Below are 20,397 nucleotides of genomic sequence, written 5' to 3'. Positions count from 1 at the left end.
TGTATATGTCAATTTCTTTAATTTTATCACAGTCCTTCTCTCTGATTTCTAAACACACACCATCTCTGTCATTCGTGAACACTAACATGAAGTCTTCATTTAGAAGCCTACCTACATCCTCCGGCACCACACATAAATTACCACTGTGTCCTTAATGGGCCCTACTCGTTCCTGAGTTATCCTTTTGCCATTAATGTACTTGTAATGCAACTTAGAATTTTCCTTTACTTTACCCCTTCCAGTATCCTTTCTCATCCCCGTTTTGCTCTCCTAATTTCCTTTTTTAAGTTCCCTCTTTCACGTTCTATCACCTCTCGGGCTTCTGCTGTTTTAAGCCCTTGATATCTGCCATCAGCCTCCCTTTTTCTTTTCACCCAATGCTATATATCCCTCAATAACCAGAATTCACTGGATTTGTTGGTTCCACTCTTTGTCTTTATTGGAATATGTTGGCCCAGTACACTCATTATTTCCTTCTTGAATGTGGCCCACTGTTCTGTCACAGAATTACCTATAATTATCTGCTCCGAGTGCACTCTCTGGTCAAATCATAAGTAATTTTACTAAAATTGGCCTTTCCCAGTTTAGAACTTTGATTTCAGGCCCATCCTTGTCCTTTTCCAAAACAATCTTGAACCTAAAGGAGTTATCATCACTGTCTGCAAAATGCTCCCCTGCTGATACTTCAACCATTTGCCCAACTTTGTTACACAAAATGAAGTCCAGGGCCACCCCTTCTCTTGTAGTACCTTCTATGTACGGGCATAAAAGGTTCTCCTGGGCGCCTTTCAAGAATTCCACTACCTCTGAACCCTTCACACTTTGGCTTCCCCAGTTAATATTGGGGACGTTGAAATCCCCCACCGTCACTACCCCAGTACTTGTACACTTCTCTAAAACCTGCCTACATATCTGCTGTTCTACTTCCCTCAGATTGTTAGGGGGTACCAAAATTCCGAGGTGGAAAAAAATAATTTCTAAGTGTCATTGTATGGCACGTTGGGGGTGTTCCTAGCTTCAGTGGGGACCAGTCCCGATTCTCCTCTGATGATGCTGATACCATAGAGTTTGCCATTGCTACAGGGATCCTCTCTGGCATTCATGGAGTATCCAAAAAAAAAATACTCCACTGCCCAGAGCCCGCTTGGGTAATTGGCCATTAAATAACTATCAGCCACCTTTTCCGCTTTTGACAAAATGGCATGGTAGTGGGAAGATGTTTGGCACACTGATGCCTTCCTGCTAACCAATCCTGCCAAGGGATGCTCCAAATAGAGTCAAAGTTTCCCCTTTAGTTACCTGTGGTTAAAATGGTTGATAGAACTGGCCGTGGTTTGTATATGTTGGAGAATTACATGTTCATGTAGCAATGAGATCTATTTGAAAAGGCTTTACTTTTATCCTTAGTCTCACAGATGAGCAAAGTGCCTGCCGCAATGCTGAGGAAGGTCACTAGAGATGTTCGACAGCAGGAACATTTGCTGCCTTCCTGGGATGGATGGAACTGCTTTTGTTGCTCAGTGCACTCAGTCATGTTTCTGGCCTTTTCTGCCTCCACCAGTACGACTTTGATAATTACATTGGAAGCTGAAATGAAAGCAGTTATTGGCAATGTGTCCCTTTATTTAGCGCTATCCATGCCTTTGAAGGCAGCAGTACCATTCTGTTTATATACCTTGCTGCTGTTGACCTGACAGGTAGTATTAGCAGCCAACTACAAACATAAATGGATCATAATGCATCAACTAAGAAAAGAGGGCATGTAAAGTGACAAATATCACCAGAACTGTCTGAAACCAAGGAAAAAAATGTCTAAAAAATAGCCATAGAAGCAGACCGTATAACATAGCGGAGAATAATCTGTGAAATCAATTTGTATGTTGAACATTTTATCGTCCTGTAATCCTGAACACTTACTGATACGTAAAATGTAAATCATGTCCTGAGCAAATTGTGTGAGCAATAATTAATAAAATGTAAACTTTTTCAGGAATAGCCAAACAAGTGGAACCTCTTTCATCACAAAATGATAGAATGGTTACAGCACAGAAGGAGCAATTTGGCCAATCATGTCAATGCTGGCTCTCCGAAGGAATACTTCACCCAGTGCCACTTCCACGCCGTCTTTCCAAATAGTCCCACGGGACATTTCATATCCATCTGAGAGAGAACACCTGACCTCAATTTAATGTCTCATCTGAAAGACAGTACTGCAGCACTCACTCAGTCCTGCACTGGTATACTTTTGTGGTCATATCTCATCAGTTGGATGTGAACAACTAACGCAAATGATGGCACCTGAACTGTGACTTGGGTGTTGCATAACATGGAAGGAAACTATTATCGAAACAGGTAGCCACATATTTGATGTGAGGACATTTATATGGAGGTGAACGATTAAGCATTAACTTCTCTCCTTTCAAACAGGAGCGAATGCTTTCCATTTTTTGATCATTGATGTTGAAGGCCTGAAGTATAAAAAAAAGAACTCTCTTGTGTCTTGCCAGAGTAAAGGCAAAGACATGAACAGTGAACTGTGTCCGCTGGGACGAAAGGTAGGCTACCAGGCCTTTCATGCATCTGCTCGCCTAAGCAGCTTTTAGACTATCAAATACCCAGGTGGGAAATAAATCTCTGTTTTCTAAAAAAACACCCTTAGGCATGGTTTAATCAGAAGTCTGAAGGCAAAATTGCTTGAGGCACTTGAATATTTTCTGTTAAACATATTGCTCTTGTTTTGTGGAAAAAATTATCAAAAGAAACATCAGCGTCTAGCTGTTTAAATTATGAATGCCTCACTGGAAACAAAACGACAATGTGTGTCTCTAGAAATTAGATTAGACTATTGTAGTTTGTTTTTGTCTGTGATACATGCTCACCAAAGTTGAAGAATTTCAATCCCCCATGTCTGTCTTTTTTTCCACTTGTGCCTCCAATGTTAAACACTGTCAATTTGGATGCCTTGCAGCCAAATGCAAAGTAAAATTCATTTACTCATTCCCAACCTCAATAACATAATTCTCTGTGTGCAGTATTTCATTTTTCACATCAGCCAACCTTTTGGACTAGAATTGCATCTTTTTTTTATTCAGACCAAAAGACTTAAACATTTCAGAAATAAATCAAAGGATAATAAAAATATACTTACAGGTGCAGCAAGTTTAACAAAGCATATTGTTGGGCATTTTGAAAAACTTGTGGATAGACAAGACCCCCGGGCCTGACGGGATATATCCAAGGATTCTATGGGAAGCAAGAGATGAAATTGCAGAGCTGTTGGCAATGATCTTTTCTTCCTTACTGTCAACAGGGGTGGTACCAGGGGATTGGAGAGTGGCGAATGTCGTGCCCCTGTTCGAAAACGTAATAGGGATAACCCTGGGAATTACAGGCCAGTTAGTCTTACTTTGGTGGTAGGCAAAGTAATGGAAAGGGTACTGAGGGATAGGATTTCTGAGCATCTGGAAAGACACTGCTTGATTAGGGATAGTCAGCACGGATTTGTGAGGGATAGGTCTTGCCTCACAAGTCTTTTTGAATTCTTTGAGGAGGTGACCAAGCACATGGATGAAGGTAAAGCAGTGGATGTGGTGTACATGGATTTTAGTAGGGCATTTGATAAGGTTCCCCATGGTAGGCTTGTGCAGAAAGTAAGGAGGCATGGGATCGTGGGAAATTTGGCCAGTTGAATAATGAATTGGCTAACCGATAGAAGTCAGACAGTGGTGGTGGATGGAAAATATTCAGCCTGGAGCCCAGTTACCAGTGGCGTACCGTAGGGATCAGTTCTGGTTCCTCTGCTATTTATGATTTTCATTAATGACTTGGATGAGGGAGTTGAAGGGTAGGTCAGTAAATTTGCAGACTATACGAAGATTGGTGGAGTTGTGGATAGTGAGGAGGGCTGTTGTGGGCTGCAAAGAGACATAGATAGGATGCAGAGCTGGGCTGAGAAGTGGCAGATGGAGTTTAACCCTGAAAAGTGTGAGGTTGTCCATTTTGGAAGGACAAATATGAATGCAGAATACAGGGTTAACGGTAGGGTTCTTGCAATGTAGAGGAGCAGAGAGATCTTGGGGTCTATGTTCATAGATCTTTGAAAATTGCCACTCAAGTGGATAGAGCTGTGCAGAAGGCCTATGGTGTGCTCGCATTCATGAGCAGAGGGATTGAATTTAAGAGCCGTGAGGTGATGATGCAGCTGTACAAAACCTTGGTCAGGCCACATTTGGAGTACTGTGTGCAGTTCTGGTCGACTCATTTTAGGAAGGATGTGGAAGCTTTGGAAAAGGTGCAAAGGAGATTTACCAGGATGTTGCCTGGAATGGAGAGTAGGTCTTTCGAGGAAAGGTTGAGGGTGCTAGGCCTTTTCTCATTCGACCGGAGAAGGATGATAGAGGTTTGAAAGAGGTTTATAAGATGATCAGGGGAATAGATAGAGTAGACAGTCAGAGACTTTTTCCCGGGTGGAACAAACCATTACAAGGGGACATAAATTTAAGGTGAATGATGGAAGAAATAGGGGGGATGTCAGAGGTAGGTTCTTTACCCAGAGAGTAGTGGGGGCATGGAATGCACTGCCTGTGGAAGTAGTTGAGTCGGAAACATTAGGGTCCTTCAAGCGGCAATTGGATAGGTACATGGATTATGGTAGAATGATGTAGAATGATACGGTAGATTAATTTGTTCTTAATCTAGGACAAACGTTCGGCACAACATTGTGGGCCGAAGGGCCTGTTCTCTGCTGTATTTTTCTATGTTCTACATTCTAAATGCAGTAGTGAATGTAATTAATGATCTAAATATATATTTTTTGAAAATGTGACTTTGTCCTTCACCCTGTATCCAGTAAGCTTCCTGTTTCTCCCGAGAGTGAGTTGAAGCTGAAACATGTATTTTTGGCAGTGCTGCATTTCACCTACATCTTTATACTGACTATTCTGCACACATGGGTAGGTTGGTGAGTGTTGATGGATGTAATGGGTGAGCTTGTACTGTCCTCATCCTACATTCCTTTAGTCATTGAATTTGCTGCTGAATTTACATATGAAATACACAACATCACTGGACTCAATATGTCACCTGCATTTCACTCGCATTCTGCTCTCTGAGGGCAAGCAGTGATTTAGAAATTGGGTAAAACAGTTGAGTGCTAATCCTAGTCCCAATAAAATGCTGGGTAATTATTTTTCCTCCGCCATCATGACCAATTGCTGAAAATGGTGCTGAGAAGCCACTGTCACAGAAGTTCTTTCAGGTTAGAGTGAATCTGGAGCTTCAACAGACAGTTGCAATATGACCCTGGGTTGAGGGATAAAAAGGTTTTGTTTTGGGGGGTGACTTTTATGCTTCTATAAAGAATGTGGTTTCCCTCAAGCTATGCCCTGCCCCTTTATTGTGAGAAGGAACAAGATAACGAGGCCCGTTATTGTGATGCCGAATGGATAAGACACTGCATCCTCCAAACTGTAAGTATGGGCCCTCGCATCGAAGTTCAGCAATGCGCAAGAGGATTGCAATTCAATTTCAAAGCATTAACTGAGCTGGGCCTAACCCTGTCACACAACTGCAGGCATGGCTCACAAAGCAAAACCTTCTCTGACTTGGAGCTAAGTCCAGGACCAAGAGAATCCTGCCATCATTGAATGCCTTTCCTGATCCCCTTTTGTTCTTACAGCCAGATGGCTATCATGTAGAAATAATTGCTGAGTTATGATGAAAGAATGGAACCAATTGACCTGTTCTTCCAATTAACCAGCACAGAAATGATGGAATGATTGGCCTCCGTCTATACTTTCAGATTCTATTAGTGCCCAAAGTTTCTGGGTGAAAACATTCTGCTACTACTGCACACTAACATTTCCCTGTCTTGCCCTGCATCATTCGGCATACATCAGGTGAGGACAAAGATGTTGCCCAGAAATAAATAAAAGTGACCACTTTGCTCATGTGTGTGACCAATATATTTTCCATTGCTACCTTCTGTGACCTGTTAGTCTTCATCTCTGACTGCAACCCTAATGTATAAAAACATTCTTTAGATTGGTGATAGTGACTAAATGCCTGTTGTGGTTCTTTGATTGTTTTCTGTATTTTTGTCTGAGAGTAGAAGAACACTAAGAGAGAGAACGAGAGTGTGATAGTTGCCGTATGAGCATCCGTTCACCATATGATCAGTGACAGGCAATGTGGGTCAGGGTGGCGGATGTTACACCCATGTGGCTACTGGCATGGTATGTAAGAGTAGTTGAGCACCTTTGTATTAAACTGGTCAAGTTATCACCTGTGAAATCATTACTGTACAACAATATGACAGCTGTAAAGTGACTTACTGTACAGAGCTGGTAAATTGGACATTATGCGCTTTACAATGAGCGTAAGGAGACTGCAAACATGCTTATTGTACTGGATTATTACAAGGTCCCTTTCTCTTGATCATTCAACTTCTTCAGTTTTGTGCAATCTGGTGTGGGTCGTTTAAAGCATGACTTGTGGCCACATCATCTCCTTCAGATGGCACTGAATCATAACCTTTGTGGGCCTCCTATGGCAGCAAGGATTTTCATGGTCTCCCTTGTCCCTCAGGAGATAGGACAGGAACAACATGACCACCATGCAGGATAACTGGAATTTCTGTTTCCGTTTCTGCCCTTGGTCATTTTTATGAGGGTGAGGGAGGAGGAAGCAGAATCCGGAACCCCTCAACACCCCATAATCCTGTGAAAGATGGAATTGACAGTGTTGTGGGCTCTTTAAGAGTCTTCCCCCAGGCGAGATTTTCAATTTTTATGCCGGCAGCTGAATTTCACCAGATGTCAGGGGCAGGATTCTCTGATCCTGAGGCTTAGTGCTGACGCTGTCATAAACGCTGTTGCGTTTTACGATGGCGTCAACAAGCCCCTAGGAGCAGCAATTCAGAGCCCTACAGGAGGCCAGCAAGGCAGTGGAGTGACCCACGCCGCTCCAGCTGCCGATACCGGTGTCTAATGGGCGCCGCGGATCTGCACATGCGTGCTGCGACCGGCGCAATTGCGCGCATGCGCAGTGGCTTCCTTCTCCACGCTGGCCCCGACCCAACATGGCGTAGGGGGACAGGGTCCAGCACCGGCTAAAAGAGGCCCCCAGCCTGAGAGGCCAGTCTGCCGATCGGTAGGTCCCGATCGCGGGCCAGGCCACAGCCGGCCCCCCCCCCCCCCCCACCCCGGGGTTGGACCCCCCTCCCCCACCCCACCCCGGGGTCAAACCCCCCCCCCCCCCCCCCGCCCCCCCTCCCCTCCCCCGCCATCAGGCCACCCACAAAAGGATGCACGCCGAGGTCCCTTTGGGTAAGACCACACGTGGACGGCGCCAGCAGGACTCGGATTTTTTTTGAGGCCACCGGCCCATCCCGGGTGGAAAATCGGCAGGGGGGCTGCATAGAACGGCCCCCGAGTGGTGCCGTGCCGTGCCAACCGCACTGGCACCGATTCTCCTCTCACCGGAGAATCGGCGGACCGGCGTCGGGGCAGAGTCGCGCGATTCGCGCCCGGCCTGGCAATTCTCCGACCTGGCGTGGGCTGACAGAATCCCAACCCATGTTTGTACCATCTGCACTGAGGCATGAACCATGAATTGGAAGTGAGACGAGTTTAAAATTTAAGTGAAATGGTTTTGCCTTCTTACAGTTCATCATTAAATGCTGTAGCCTGAGTTGCATGTGTTCAATGAGCTCTGACGGTGTTGTGATGGAAAGACCTAGAAACATTCATAGAAAATAGAAGCAGGAAGAGGCCATTCAGCCCTTCGAGCTGCTCCACCATTCATTATGATTATGGCTGATCATCAAGTTCAATATCCTGATCCCGCCTTACCCCTTGATCACTTTAGACTAAGATTTTGATTTGAACTTGTTTGTTGTCACATGTACCGAGGTACAGTGAAAAGTATTTTCTGCAAGCAGCTCAAACAGATCATTTAGTACATGAAAATAAAATAAAAGGAAAATATATAATAGGGCAACACCAGGTCCACAATGTAAATACATAGAGACCAGCATTGGGTGAAGGATACAGGAGTGTAGTATTAATCAGGTCAGTCCATAAGAGGGTTATTTAGGAGTCTGGTAACAGCGGAGAAGAAGCTGTTTTTGAATCTGTTTGTGCGTGTTCTCAGACTTTTGTATCCCCTGCCCGATGGAAGAAGTTGGAAGAGTGAGTAAACTGGGTGGGAGGGGTCTTTGATTAGGAGGTTTATCTAATTATTTCTTGAAATTACACAACGTCTTGGCGTCAACTACTTTCTTTGTTCGTGAATTTCGCAGATTCACCACTCTCTGGTGAAGACGTTTCTCCTCACCTTAGTTCTAAAAGGTTTATCCTTTATCCTCAAACTAGGAAACCTAGTTCTGGACTCCCTCACCATTGGTAACATTCTTTCTGAATCTACCCTGTCTAAACCTGTTCAAATGTTATAAATTTCTATGAGTTGGGCAGCACGGTGGCCAGTGGTTAGCATTGCTGCCTCACGGCACCGAGCTCCCAGGTTCAATCCCGGCTCTGGGTCACTGTCCGTGTGGAGTTTGCACATTCTCCCTGTGTTTCCATGGGTTTCGCCCTCACAACCCAAAGATGTGCAGATTAGGTGGATTGGCCATGCTAAATTGCCCCTTAATTGGAAAAAATGAATTGGGTATTCTAAATTTAAAAAAATTAATAAATAAATAAATTTCTATGAGATGCTCTCTTACTCTTCTAAACTCCAATGAGTATAATCTGAACCGATTTAGTCTCTCATCATATGGGATTCTCCCCTACCCGGCGGGGTGGGGTGTCCCGGCGTAGCGGAGTGGCGCCAACCACTCCGGCGTCAGGCCTCTCTGCACGTTTAGAGGCTAGGTCTGCGCCGGAGTGGTTGGCGCCACGCCGACTGGCGCCAAAACCTGCGCCAACGTCCTTTGACGCCAGCCGCCAGGCGTTGGGTCTGGCCGAAAGGCCTTCGCCGGTTCGCGCATGCACCGGTGTGTCAGCTGCCGCTGACGTCACCACCGGCGCATGCGCGGTAGGGGGGTCCTCTTCCGCCTCCACCATGGTGGAGCCGTGGCGGCGGAGGAAGAAAAAGAATGCTCCCACGGCACTGGCCCGTCCGCCGTTCGGTGGGCCCGGATCACGGGCCAGGCCATCGTGGGGGCACCCCTCGGGGTCCGATCGCCCCGCTCTTCCCCCAGGACCCCGGGGGCCCGCTCGCGACGCCACTCCCGCCGGCACCAGAGGTGCTCCAATTCCCGCCGGCGGGAGAGGCGGAAGTTCGATTTCTGGTCAACGAAAACCCCAAGCGTGTTGGTAATGGAGAGCCGGAGAATCGCTGCGGGGGGCACGCCTATCAGCGCGGGGGGCACGCCGATCGGCGCGGCGTGATTCCCGATCCCACTGATTCCCGGGTGGCGGAGAATTCTGGCCACGGCGGGGGCGGGATTTACGCCGGCCCTGGGCGATTCTCCGACCCTGCGGGGGGTCGGACAATTCCGCCTGAGAGTCCTGCCATCCCAGGAATCAGCCTTGTAAACCTATCGCTGCTCTCCCTCCATAGCAAGAACATCCTTCCTCAGATAAGGACACCAAAACTGCACACAATACTCCAGGTGTGGCCTCATCAATGCCGTACAGAATTGTAGTTAAACATCCCGGGCGGGATTCTCTGATCCTGAGGCTAAGTGTTGATGCCGTCGTAAACGCCGTTGCGTTTCTCGATGGCGTCAACATGCTCTCAGGATCAGCGATTCTAACCCCGACAGGGGGCCAGCACGGCACTGGAGCGACCCACACTGCTCCAGCTGCCGATCCCAGTGTCAGATGGGCGCTGCGGGTCTGCGCATGCGCAGTGGGACCGGCGCCAATGCGCGCATGCGCAGTGGGACTGGCGCCAATGCGCGCATGCGCAGTGGGACTTGTGCGAATGCGCGCATGCGCGGTGGCTCTCTTCTCCGCGCTGATCCCGACGCAACATGGTGTAGGGCTACAGGGTCTGGCACGGAACAAAAGAGGCCCCCAGCCCGAGAGGCCAGCCCGCCAATCAGTGGACCCTGATCGCGGGCCGGGCCACAGCGAAGGCCCCCTCCCGGGGTCGGACCCCCATTCCCCCCCACACCAGGCCGCCCCCGGATGTAAGCACACCGAGGTCCTGCCAGGTAAGACCACACGTGGACGGCGCTGGCGGGACTCGGACTTTTTGCGCAGCCGCTCGGCCCATCTATGGCGGAGAACATGGCCCCCCACCGGCGCCCCGCTGACCGCGCCGGCGCCAATGGTGCCGATTCTCCGCTCTCCGGAGAATCGGCAGAACTACATCGGGGCAGCGTTGTGCAATTCGTGCACGGCCCAGCAATTCTCCGGCCCAGCCTGAGCTGAGAGAATCCCGTCCCCATATTCCTGTATTGAAATTCTCTCGCTATGTAGGCCAACATACCATTTGTCTTCTTTACCTGCACACTTTACTTTCAATGACTGATGCATGAGGACACCAAAGTTTCGCTGAATATCCACCTCTCTCAATTTACACCCATTCAAATAATAATCCTTGCTATTCTTGCAACTGAAGTGGATAATCTCACATTATCCACATTATACTGCATCTTCCATGCATAAGCCCATTCACTCTGCCTGTCCAAACACTACTGAAGCATCTCTGCATCCTCCTCAGAGCTCACCCTCCCACCCAACTTTGTATCATCTGCAAATTTGGAGATAATACATTTTGTTCCCTCTTTCAAATCATTAAGGTATAATATGAACAGTTGAGATCCTCGCACAGATCCCTGCAACGAGTCACTGACTGCCAATTGAAAAACGACCCATCCATTTATTCCAACTTTTTGCTCCTGTCTGCTAACCAGTTTTCTATCCATCTCAAGACACTGCTCACAATCCCTTGTCAACTCTATTAGTTACATGTTCAAAGAATTCCAATAGATTTGTCAAGCATGACTTCCTTTTTTAAATCCATTCTGATTTTGTCTGATTGTACCACTGCTTTCCAAATGCGAAGGTATGAAATCCTTGATAATGGACTGTAGCAACTTCCCTACAATCGACGTTAGTCTCACTGATCTATAGTTCCGTTTTCTCATGACCTCCATTTTTGAATACCGGGGTTATAGTAACTACCCTCCAATCTGTAGGAACCATTCCAGAGTCCAAAGAATTTTGGAAAATGACCACCAAATTTTGGAAAATGACCACGAATAAAGGCAATATGATCACTTAAAAATGTGTTTGCCAGATTGATATTTCAGCCAACTGGCAAGCTGTCAAGTAAAGATTAACACTATAGATTGGAAAGTCTTCAGATGTGTTAAATGCATGCAAACAATGGATAAAAATGTTGAGTATATTTCACACTATTGAAAGGGTATCCTGGTATGATAACCAAGTCCAAACATTTAGGGCATGATCTACCAGCCGCGCACACCCCCGTTCGTATGAACAGGCCTCTTCTGGGATCTGCCCGGCTCGACATGCCTTGCGAGATCTAGCGGGATGCCGCAAGATGTCGCAATCTAAATGGGATTAATATTTGGCAAATTTGTAGATTAAGTGAGTAGCTAGTCTCACTCTAATATGCACCTCGCTTGATCTACCTGAGACGTTGGGATCTAACCCCTTCGCCTCAGAGAACTTAGGCGAGTACCGTTCAGTAATAGGGAGGTGAGGGTGAAAGAGGTGAGGGTGTGAAGTTGAAGGTGAGGATTTAAAGTGGTCAAAATGTTCAACTATTGGAAAGCTGAACTGCTGATTGTCTTGGAAGCACCAAGCCAAGGTGTTTGGGAACTGAGGCAAGCTTTTTAACCTGCCTCCTCTGGACTCAGTCTGCCTCCATTTCTGGCTTGAAACCGCTCAGTATCTGGATCCCCAAAATATTCTGCATGCCGGCAGAATGAAAATGGAGGCAGGATTGCGATAATGGGATTAGTTCCATTCCTTGATTCGGACCTCCAACATGAAAATCCAGCCCTCAATCTGCAATTGCTATATTACAGATTGCACCTCAGGTCAAAAAAGATTAAATTAGTCGGAGCAGTCTTCTTACATTGCAGCGAAGCAAACTAGTGTAGATAGAAATGGTTACCTCACCTCTCCCTCTCCAGCTGCTGATATAAGTTTGAACAGCACTGTCATTATTTTCCTTCCCACATTGAGGTGGGATCCATTTTCAAGATACACGAATGCTGGGAATCCACCATGAATGTTAAATTAACACACTGACGAAATCTGAAATAAAAAATGAAAATGCTGGAAATAGCTGCTCAGGCAGCACTGCATTTGAATGCTGTGACAGCCACAGTTTAATAGCTGAGGATCTGTGGAAGCTAATGACAGCAGGGTGGGAAGCTAGCATCAGAGGAATGTGTGTGTGTGGTGGAGCATCTACATGTTAGGTACAAATTCAGAGTGCCAGGGAGTGCTGATGTGTGTATAGTGCATTGAGAAGCATGGGATTTTGGTGATGTGATGTGGTAGCAGATCGTAGAATCCGTAGAACCATAGAATCCCTGCAATGCTATTTGCCCTGGTGAGTTTGCAATGATCCTCTGAAAGAACACTCTTGCCAGGTCCACTCCCTTACCTACCCCTTCTTATCACCATAACCTAACCTGCACATCTTTGGACTGTGGGAGGAAACCAGAGGAAACCCACATAGATATGGGGAGAATGTACAAACTCCACACAGGCAGTTGTCCAAAGTCAGAATTGGACACGTATCCCTGGTGCTGTGAGATTCCTTTTTCAGGCGGCAGAGTAGCATAGTGATTAGCACTGTTGCTTCACAGCTCCAGGGTCCCAGGTTCGATTCCCGGCTGGGTCACTGTCTATGCGGAGTCTGCACGTTATTCCCGTGTCTGCGTGGGTTTCCTCCGGAATCTCCGGTTTCCTCCCACAGCCCAAAGATGTGCAGGTTAGGTGGATTAGCCACATTAAATTGCCCCATAGTGTCTAGGGGCGGGATTCTCCGACCGCCCGCTGGGTTGGAGAATCGCGGGGAGGCGACGTGAATCCTGCCCCGCTGCTCCGACGTCGGCTGCCGAATTCTCCGTCGCCAGTTTTTTGGCGGGGGCGAGGATCTCGCCGCGCCGGTCGGGGGCCATTGGCAGTAGCCCCCCCGGCGATTCTCTGGTCCCCGGTGGGCCGAGAGGCCGCCCGTTTTTGGCCAGTCCCGCCAGCGTGAATTACACAAGGTTTGGCGCCAATCACTCCAGGGCCGGCCTCGCCGCCGAAGGTATGGAGGATTCCGCAGCTTATGGGCGGCCCGACGCCAAAGTGGTTCACGACACTCTTTGGCGCCGGTACGGCACGCCCGCCGGATACCTGAGAATCCCGCCCTAGGATTACGGGGACAGATTGGAGGTGTGGGCTTACATAAGGTGCTCTTTCAGGGGCCGGTGTACATTTGATGGGCCAAATGTCCTCCTTCTGCATTTCTATGATTCTATAATTGACCTTGACCACCCGCACAAAGCCACTTCTTGTGGCAATACTGCCAGTTCCATGGTTCAGACACTGAGAAATGTTATCACTGGGTACCTATTTACATTCCAATTTGAAGGTGATTATTCAAAAATAATCCCCTGGTCTCCTATAGAAACATACCAACAGCAGGGGCCCCACTCAGACCAATGCTGAAATCAAATCCATGAGGAGACAGCACCAAACGTGCTGACTGCCTGCCTCCAAGGTGAATTGTGACCACCGTTCTCAAAGAATTGAGTGAACTAATTTTTAGGCCAAAAGTTCTGTTGGAGCTGGCATGCTTGTGATAGTTTTATGGTGTGGGGAAGCCACAATTAGAAGTGGTTTATGACAAGTCATGGGCAGATTTGGCTTCTCTCATCCTACACCCTTCAAATAAAGCTATCTGGCCAAGGGAATGGGGTGGGGTGTTGTCATGTCATCACCCTGAAAAGCCTTGAAATTGTTCCTTGTAATCTTTCCATCTGGAGTCTCTTGTAACTTCTCAACTTTTCAGATTTTGTGTAGTACTGAGCTGTGCAATATAGTAACCCAACCTTTCAGGCATACTGGGCAAAAATTTCAATTCCTAGGCCCTGATCCCACTTTTGGGTTGAAATGCATTTTGAGACCTCCCATATCCCAGTGGCAGGAAGAAGAAGGTGGTTTTGGAGGAGGCGACCAATTAAGTAGTTGACTCTGAGAGCCCTAGAGGCCAGTCTCCTGTGGCTGACGGGGCCAATAGGGAGCTGTCCAGCAACCATGTATTGACAACATCATCAGCCAGGGTGACACTGCTGAAATATGGAGAGAGGATGTCTCCATTCCTGGTCACCAGCCACAAAAGAGAACCAAAAGGGTTATGGCCACCCACAATAATGGGCACTGCCACGGTTGTGGCCGATTATTGGACTGGCACCTTCGTTGAATTGAACCTCTGGCTTGAATGGCCATCTGACCATGGGATTGTCTCCTGATGTGAGGGGTATGACATTCAATGCCTAACAAATCAGGAGAATGACCTTGGCTTAACTGTTACCTGCTGCGACTGGGCTCGTCGCCATTCTGATCGTCACCCGACCAGTTGCATAATCCCATGGAAACAGTTTTATGTCACAGGAACAAGCTGCCCCTGCTTCCTGACCCTCCTTCACAACCCATTGAAAGTTTAATAAAGATATTCTGAGTAAAGACATAATTTGCTAATGAATGATTCCAAAATAGGCTGCACATTAGGATTGCCCTCAAAATGTATCATTATCTCATTCATGAAACTTTAACAAAGTACAATCTCAAAAACTAATTATTAAAATATTGTTCTAACATTATGAACGATCCCACAACTTTGGTTGTTTTGAATTTTGCTTCCCTTGTGGGAAAATCTCAGCTGTACAGATTTGTTATTCATAGATTCGGTGAATGAAGAAATCTTACTGGCACTGTTGGCAGGGTGGGGGCTCACTGGTTTAAAATGCTCTCAGAAGTTCTTCATGGGCATCCCGGATCATGTTGTCCTCCTGCGTTAACACTGAAATTAAATTAGCAGTGTACAATGTGAGAAGAATTTCTTGCCTTCAAAAACAACAAAGCCTACTTCAACCAGTAAAGCACCATTAAACAGTTTAATCTGTCTTCCTTCCATTTTTGCCTACTTAATCACACACTTTAGTTTAGCTGATATTTAATTCCACTGTTTAATCAACATGTTTTTTGCACAACTGATTACCAGTTGAGTTTATGTCAGTCTGCTGGGCTGCTATTATCCTATATAAGAATATGCGTACTATTCTTATATACAATAAACACTCCTGAGAAAACACAATAAAGTCTGATGTTATTACTCCAGACTGTATATTGTACTTACTGTGCATCATTTTATGAGCCTTAATAATGACTTTAATATGTCATAAATGTAGCTTATTGCACAATACACAATAAAAATTGTGTGGCACTGTTATAAGTATGTGGTTTGACACCTTACCTGAATATATTTCAAAGTGAGTCATGCAAATTTAAAGCATTATACTCAAGATTTTATGACATTGTGTTAAATTATTGAGACTTCCTAAAATGTAGTTTCTCAGACCATCTGTGCTAACTGTCCCTACAGCTGCTGGCTTCAAATAATCAACTCTTTATTGTCATTTTAGATTTTAGAATCCGCCCTCATTGTTATTTGAGAATGAATGAAATACTTTTTATCAATCTCCAAAAGATTAAATTTCAATTCAACATTCGTGGAACCCAGCCTTGCAAAGGTTCTGAATCAAAGCTGCCTCTCGGTGGTTAGTAAGATTCCACCCAAAGAGAAGAAAATAAAGATTTGATTAAGATTGAGGTTTTTTCTGGAAAGAAATAACCTGTGAACATGAATAGTATGACATTTTAAAATTGTCAACAACAATTCTACTTCATAAAGGAATTAAATCGAACAGTTGTAATTATTTATCTTCTGACCCAGTGAAGTTGATTGTACATATTCATGACAACCATATTGAGGTACTAATGTTAAATTCCAGCTCAAACCTTTTAGAGTTTTAAGACTACTTAACGTGCAAAAGTAGCGAGTTCTAAAATTAACTGGGAGGCGAAGGGCGAGATGTTATTTGTGTGAAGCAAACTGTGGAGCTGCGTAAATCAACAGGCAATTTATGGAAAGTAGCAACTAATGATGCATCTCCTTAATTCAGCAAACCTGTGGGCTGATTTGCACATTCATACTGTTGAGTATTGTTCATGTGAGAGCTCTATAAGATGTCGTCTGTAAGAGGATCAGAGGTTATGGGGAGAAGGCAGGAGAATGGGATGAGAAAATATCAGCCATGATTGAATGGCGGAACAGTCTCGATGGGCCGAGTGGCCTAATTCTGCTCCTATGTCTTATGGTCTTATGATAATAATCTTTTTTAGTGGCACAAGTAGGCTGACACTAACACTGCAATTAGGTTACTGTGAAAATCCCCTAGTCGCCTGTTCGTGTACACTGAGGGAGAATTCAGAATGCCAAATTCACCTACCAAGCACAGGTTATCTTGCTCTGTCTCCAAACTTTTGAGAAAATTTGGGGATTCATGTTCGATTCATACTTCTCAGCTCACCTGATGTCTTTTTGAGATTTGGAACACACGCCCTTGTTTTATTAAGTAATAGATGCTAATAGATTTTCTGCAAATTCTTGGGCTAGAAGTAATTAAGTAGAATGACATTGTTCTCCCTTGAATAATTCTTAACTTGCAATAACCTCAAATTCATTTAAGATTAGATGATGAGTACCTTTGAGGAAAGCTTTTCAGTTAATCATAATTCCTCCATCCAAGAAGAATCTAGATTCCTTTCAATTTTAACATTCAAACTGCATAACATGAAATTACTCAATTTGATGGAGCATTGTTGATCTCATTTGGAGATCTATAAAGGATTTTTGGTGTAGGAATTGCAAAATGTATGCTGAAGTGCTAAAGAGTGCTCTCAAATTATGTTCCATGCATATTATGGAGAGGTGTTCACCTTTGATCTCAGTTGATATTATTAGCAGAGATATCATTATTTCAACCAATGAAAGGTAGTTTATACATCTGTGCCTATTATTCCCAAAATGCTGGTGTCCGTGCATGTACAAATTCAAAGCTCCCATCAATCTTCACATTTTCTTCATGGACCACAAAAAGTAGTAATTGTTCTCATTGTTTCCGAATAGCTACATTCAGCATGGATCTCCTGTAACAAAATAATGCATATATAGTATAATTCTCTTGCCATTATAAACTAGCCTATTATCTGTCTTATCAGTTGCGCTGCTTTAGAATACAGTATCTACTTTTATTCTCATTTTGCTAGTCTACTAAACAAGTTGGTTGGGGTATCAGTGCATGGAAATTGAGCATTTGTCAATTTGTTTCACTAGTGTTAGTATTAAGCGTACCCAGAGCAATGTAGAAATAGTTGTTTAGTGTTACAGAACTTGAGTATTGTTGAAAAAATACATTTTGTTGAAGCTTTTCATATTGTGCTATCAGGACAATGGCAAGAATAACAATGTCAGGGAAAATAACTGTGTATGAGAATAGAGTGCTGATTGGTTGGCAGCTGAACTCCAACTGGTAGAGAAGCTGTTGTGGAGAATGTAGCAGTCCGTGGTGACTGATACTTCACTGATAAGCATTGTTTGAAAATGCAAACCAGGCAGCTTGACAGGCAGTTAAGAGATTTCCCTGAGGAATGAACCAGCGAATGGCAACAACATATTTTGTGAAGCTGAAACAGGCCCGATGTGTGAACTTGTTCTTTCTGACTTCAAAATCACAGGGCTATGTGTTTTTTTTACATGTCATTTCCAGTGCATGCAAATGCATTACACTGCCAGTCTGACTGATAATTTTAAATTGGCCATCAGTGCGATTTTGAGCACACTGAGGATTATTTAGGTCTTGAGTTTTGCAAGAACAGGTTGGTCGGGTACAGTTTGTACCTTGCCCATTGTGTATAGCAGAAGGGAAATGATGTTTGTTATGATCTTCCAGTCTTTAGGTTATACTGCCTACATATCTAGCTTCACACTGGCACTGAAATCCATACACCACATTACTCATTTGTGTGATATGCAGGATCTCTTTTTGGCTCTGGTGACACTATCCTGTTGGTGGTGAATATCACTCATTGCTACTGGTTGCCAGGCGTCTGGAGGATCCTGAAAACAGCATGAAACAGGCTTTACCTGTTTCTCAAATGTTAAAGATAATTAGCCCTTCCAGAGTACTCTGAGGCAGACTGGGCACTTTTCAAGGCGATAAGTAATGGGATAAGCCCGTTCATGAGTTTGTACAATTTACAGCACAAAATGATCCGATCGTTATCCCTACAGTGCAGAAGGAAGCAATTCAGCCCATCAAATCTGCACTGATCCTCTGAAAGAGAACCCACCTCGGTCCAATCCCTGTAGCCCAACCTAACCTTTGGATACTTTAGTATGACAATCCACCTAACTTGCACATCTTTGGAGTGTGGGACGAAACCGGAGCACCCGGAGGAAACCCGGGGAAATTGTGTGCAAACTCTGCACCGACGGTCACCCGAGGCTGGAATCAAACCCGGGTTCCTGGCACTATCAGTGCTAACCATTGTGCCACCATATCGTTCTTCGTATCCCACAGGATGTCTTTGAAATGTCCTATTTCAACATCAAGCTTGCATGCTGAGCAAATAACTCAGGCCCTATTTACAATGTTGCTGATAAGACTAATCTCATAATAGTGCATGTAACTGTAAGGATCACAATGCTCAATCCCAATTGAGCCATCAGAGAAAAAATAAACATGAAATTATATCTACATAGGCTGAAAGACAGTTTTTCAAATTATTACATTCCTTGGACGAGATCTACTCGAATGGGAACAGAATCCCATAACATGTGCATTTAGCTGGGAATTTCCCAGCACTTGGAGCGCCAAGAAATCCCAAGCTATCAAATGGGGCTCTGTTGCCACTCGAGTAGATTCAGGGGCCACAACGGGAACTCCCCGAGAGACGGCACTTAGTACCGTTTTCCGCACCGAGGTGCTTCACTCACCGGAGCTCCTCAGTGCAAAAGGAGATCGGGACACCATTTTTAATGTCTGTTACATTAACGCAATGCATTCCCTGGGCCCGCCAAATGCCTTAACTCACCTGTACGGGAGGTCCTCCAAACCCCACTGCACCCACACAGGGCACCCCTGGGCCTGATCCTCATCGTGGGAACAAAACCAGCTTGGCACTTTGCAGTGCCAGGCTGGCATCCAGTTTGGATTGCCAGTGTGTCCAGGTGGCAGTAGCACTGCCAGGGCGCCACCATGCCCAGCGGGCAAGCACCTGGGGGCCTCCGATCCCCTGGGAGACCCGTTTGTGGAGACCAGCACTGAACGGCGCTCACCCGAGGTTTCCAAGGCGAGGGGGTTCGGTCCCATTTACATTTAACCTTGGGATTGAAAATCAATTTATTTTATCGAGTCGAAAATGCTTTTTATTAGTATTGAGAAAAGCTTATCACTATTTTGAGTTAAAGGGGAAGCTTCAAGCATCTTTCCATATACGAACATATGAATTGGGAGCAGAGTAGGTCACTTGGTCCCTCGAGCCTGCTCTGTAATTCAATAAGATCATGGCTGCTCTGATTTATCATGAGGTCTTGTTGATAAAGCTCTGCAAATTATGAACTGGCTGTTGACCTCTCTGATCTCCTTCTACTGATGTACTAAACCGCATTTAGACCATTTTGCCATCTGATTTTGCAGTTGGCTTTTTAAAGTGCTTTTTCATGTTTGCTATAGTGTACTTGCATTGTGCAACATGTGATGGGAAGCACAGATTTGAATGAATGACAATTATTTACATAATTTTTTTAATACTGCGGTGAAATCTGTATTTTTATGGCACACCTTTATCTGTGTAAAAATGATGCCAAACAAATAATTTTCTTGATTTTCTTTCAGAGAAATGTGATGAGCCATTGACTGCGGCACTTCCCCACTCTTCCTTCAGTAGTTCGTCTGTGATGTCAGGCAGCTATGTACCTGGCTATGCTAAACTAAACAAGAGAGGAGGTAAGAGCTTTTGGTACTTGATTCACATGTTTTTTTATTGTCAGGTATTAATATTGTAATGAGCTACTTTAACTCAGTTGGATTGGGGTGGATGGGTGAGCAGCAACTTGTTTTAATGTGGAAAATGTACCGAATTGCTTCACAGGAGAACAAAAAAACCCAGACGATAAAGGAATAAAAAAGTAGAGATTGAGCCACGGTGCAAGAGGTAGTCAAAAGCTTGTTCGGAAAAAAAATTAGTTGCTTCTTTCAGTTGAACAATGTAGCAGTTTATTTGACAGGAATGATGATTCATTAGGAGGCTACAAGGGACAGATAGGTTAACTGAGTCGGCAAAAAAT

The 20,397-nt window shown here is 45.1% G+C and overlaps 1 protein-coding gene across 1 annotated transcript in view; it reads left to right on the top strand.

The window, feature by feature from the left end:
- cntnap2a (contactin associated protein 2a) overlaps window positions 1-20,397 on the top strand; it is a 2,445,269-nt gene that overhangs the window by 672,660 nt on the left and 1,752,212 nt on the right. Inside the window, exon 2 of the mRNA XM_038797786.1 lies at window positions 19,946-20,056. Within this exon, the coding sequence (XP_038653714.1) occupies window positions 19,946-20,056 (111 nt within the window). The remainder of the gene's footprint in view (window positions 1-19,945; window positions 20,057-20,397) is intronic.

Source organism: Scyliorhinus canicula, chromosome 5 (genome assembly GCF_902713615.1).
Source record: "Scyliorhinus canicula chromosome 5, sScyCan1.1, whole genome shotgun sequence".
NCBI classification, from domain to species: Eukaryota; Metazoa; Chordata; class Chondrichthyes; order Carcharhiniformes; family Scyliorhinidae; genus Scyliorhinus; species Scyliorhinus canicula.
Note: the sequence above shows the minus strand (reverse complement) of the source record. Positions and strands in the feature narration are given on the sequence as shown.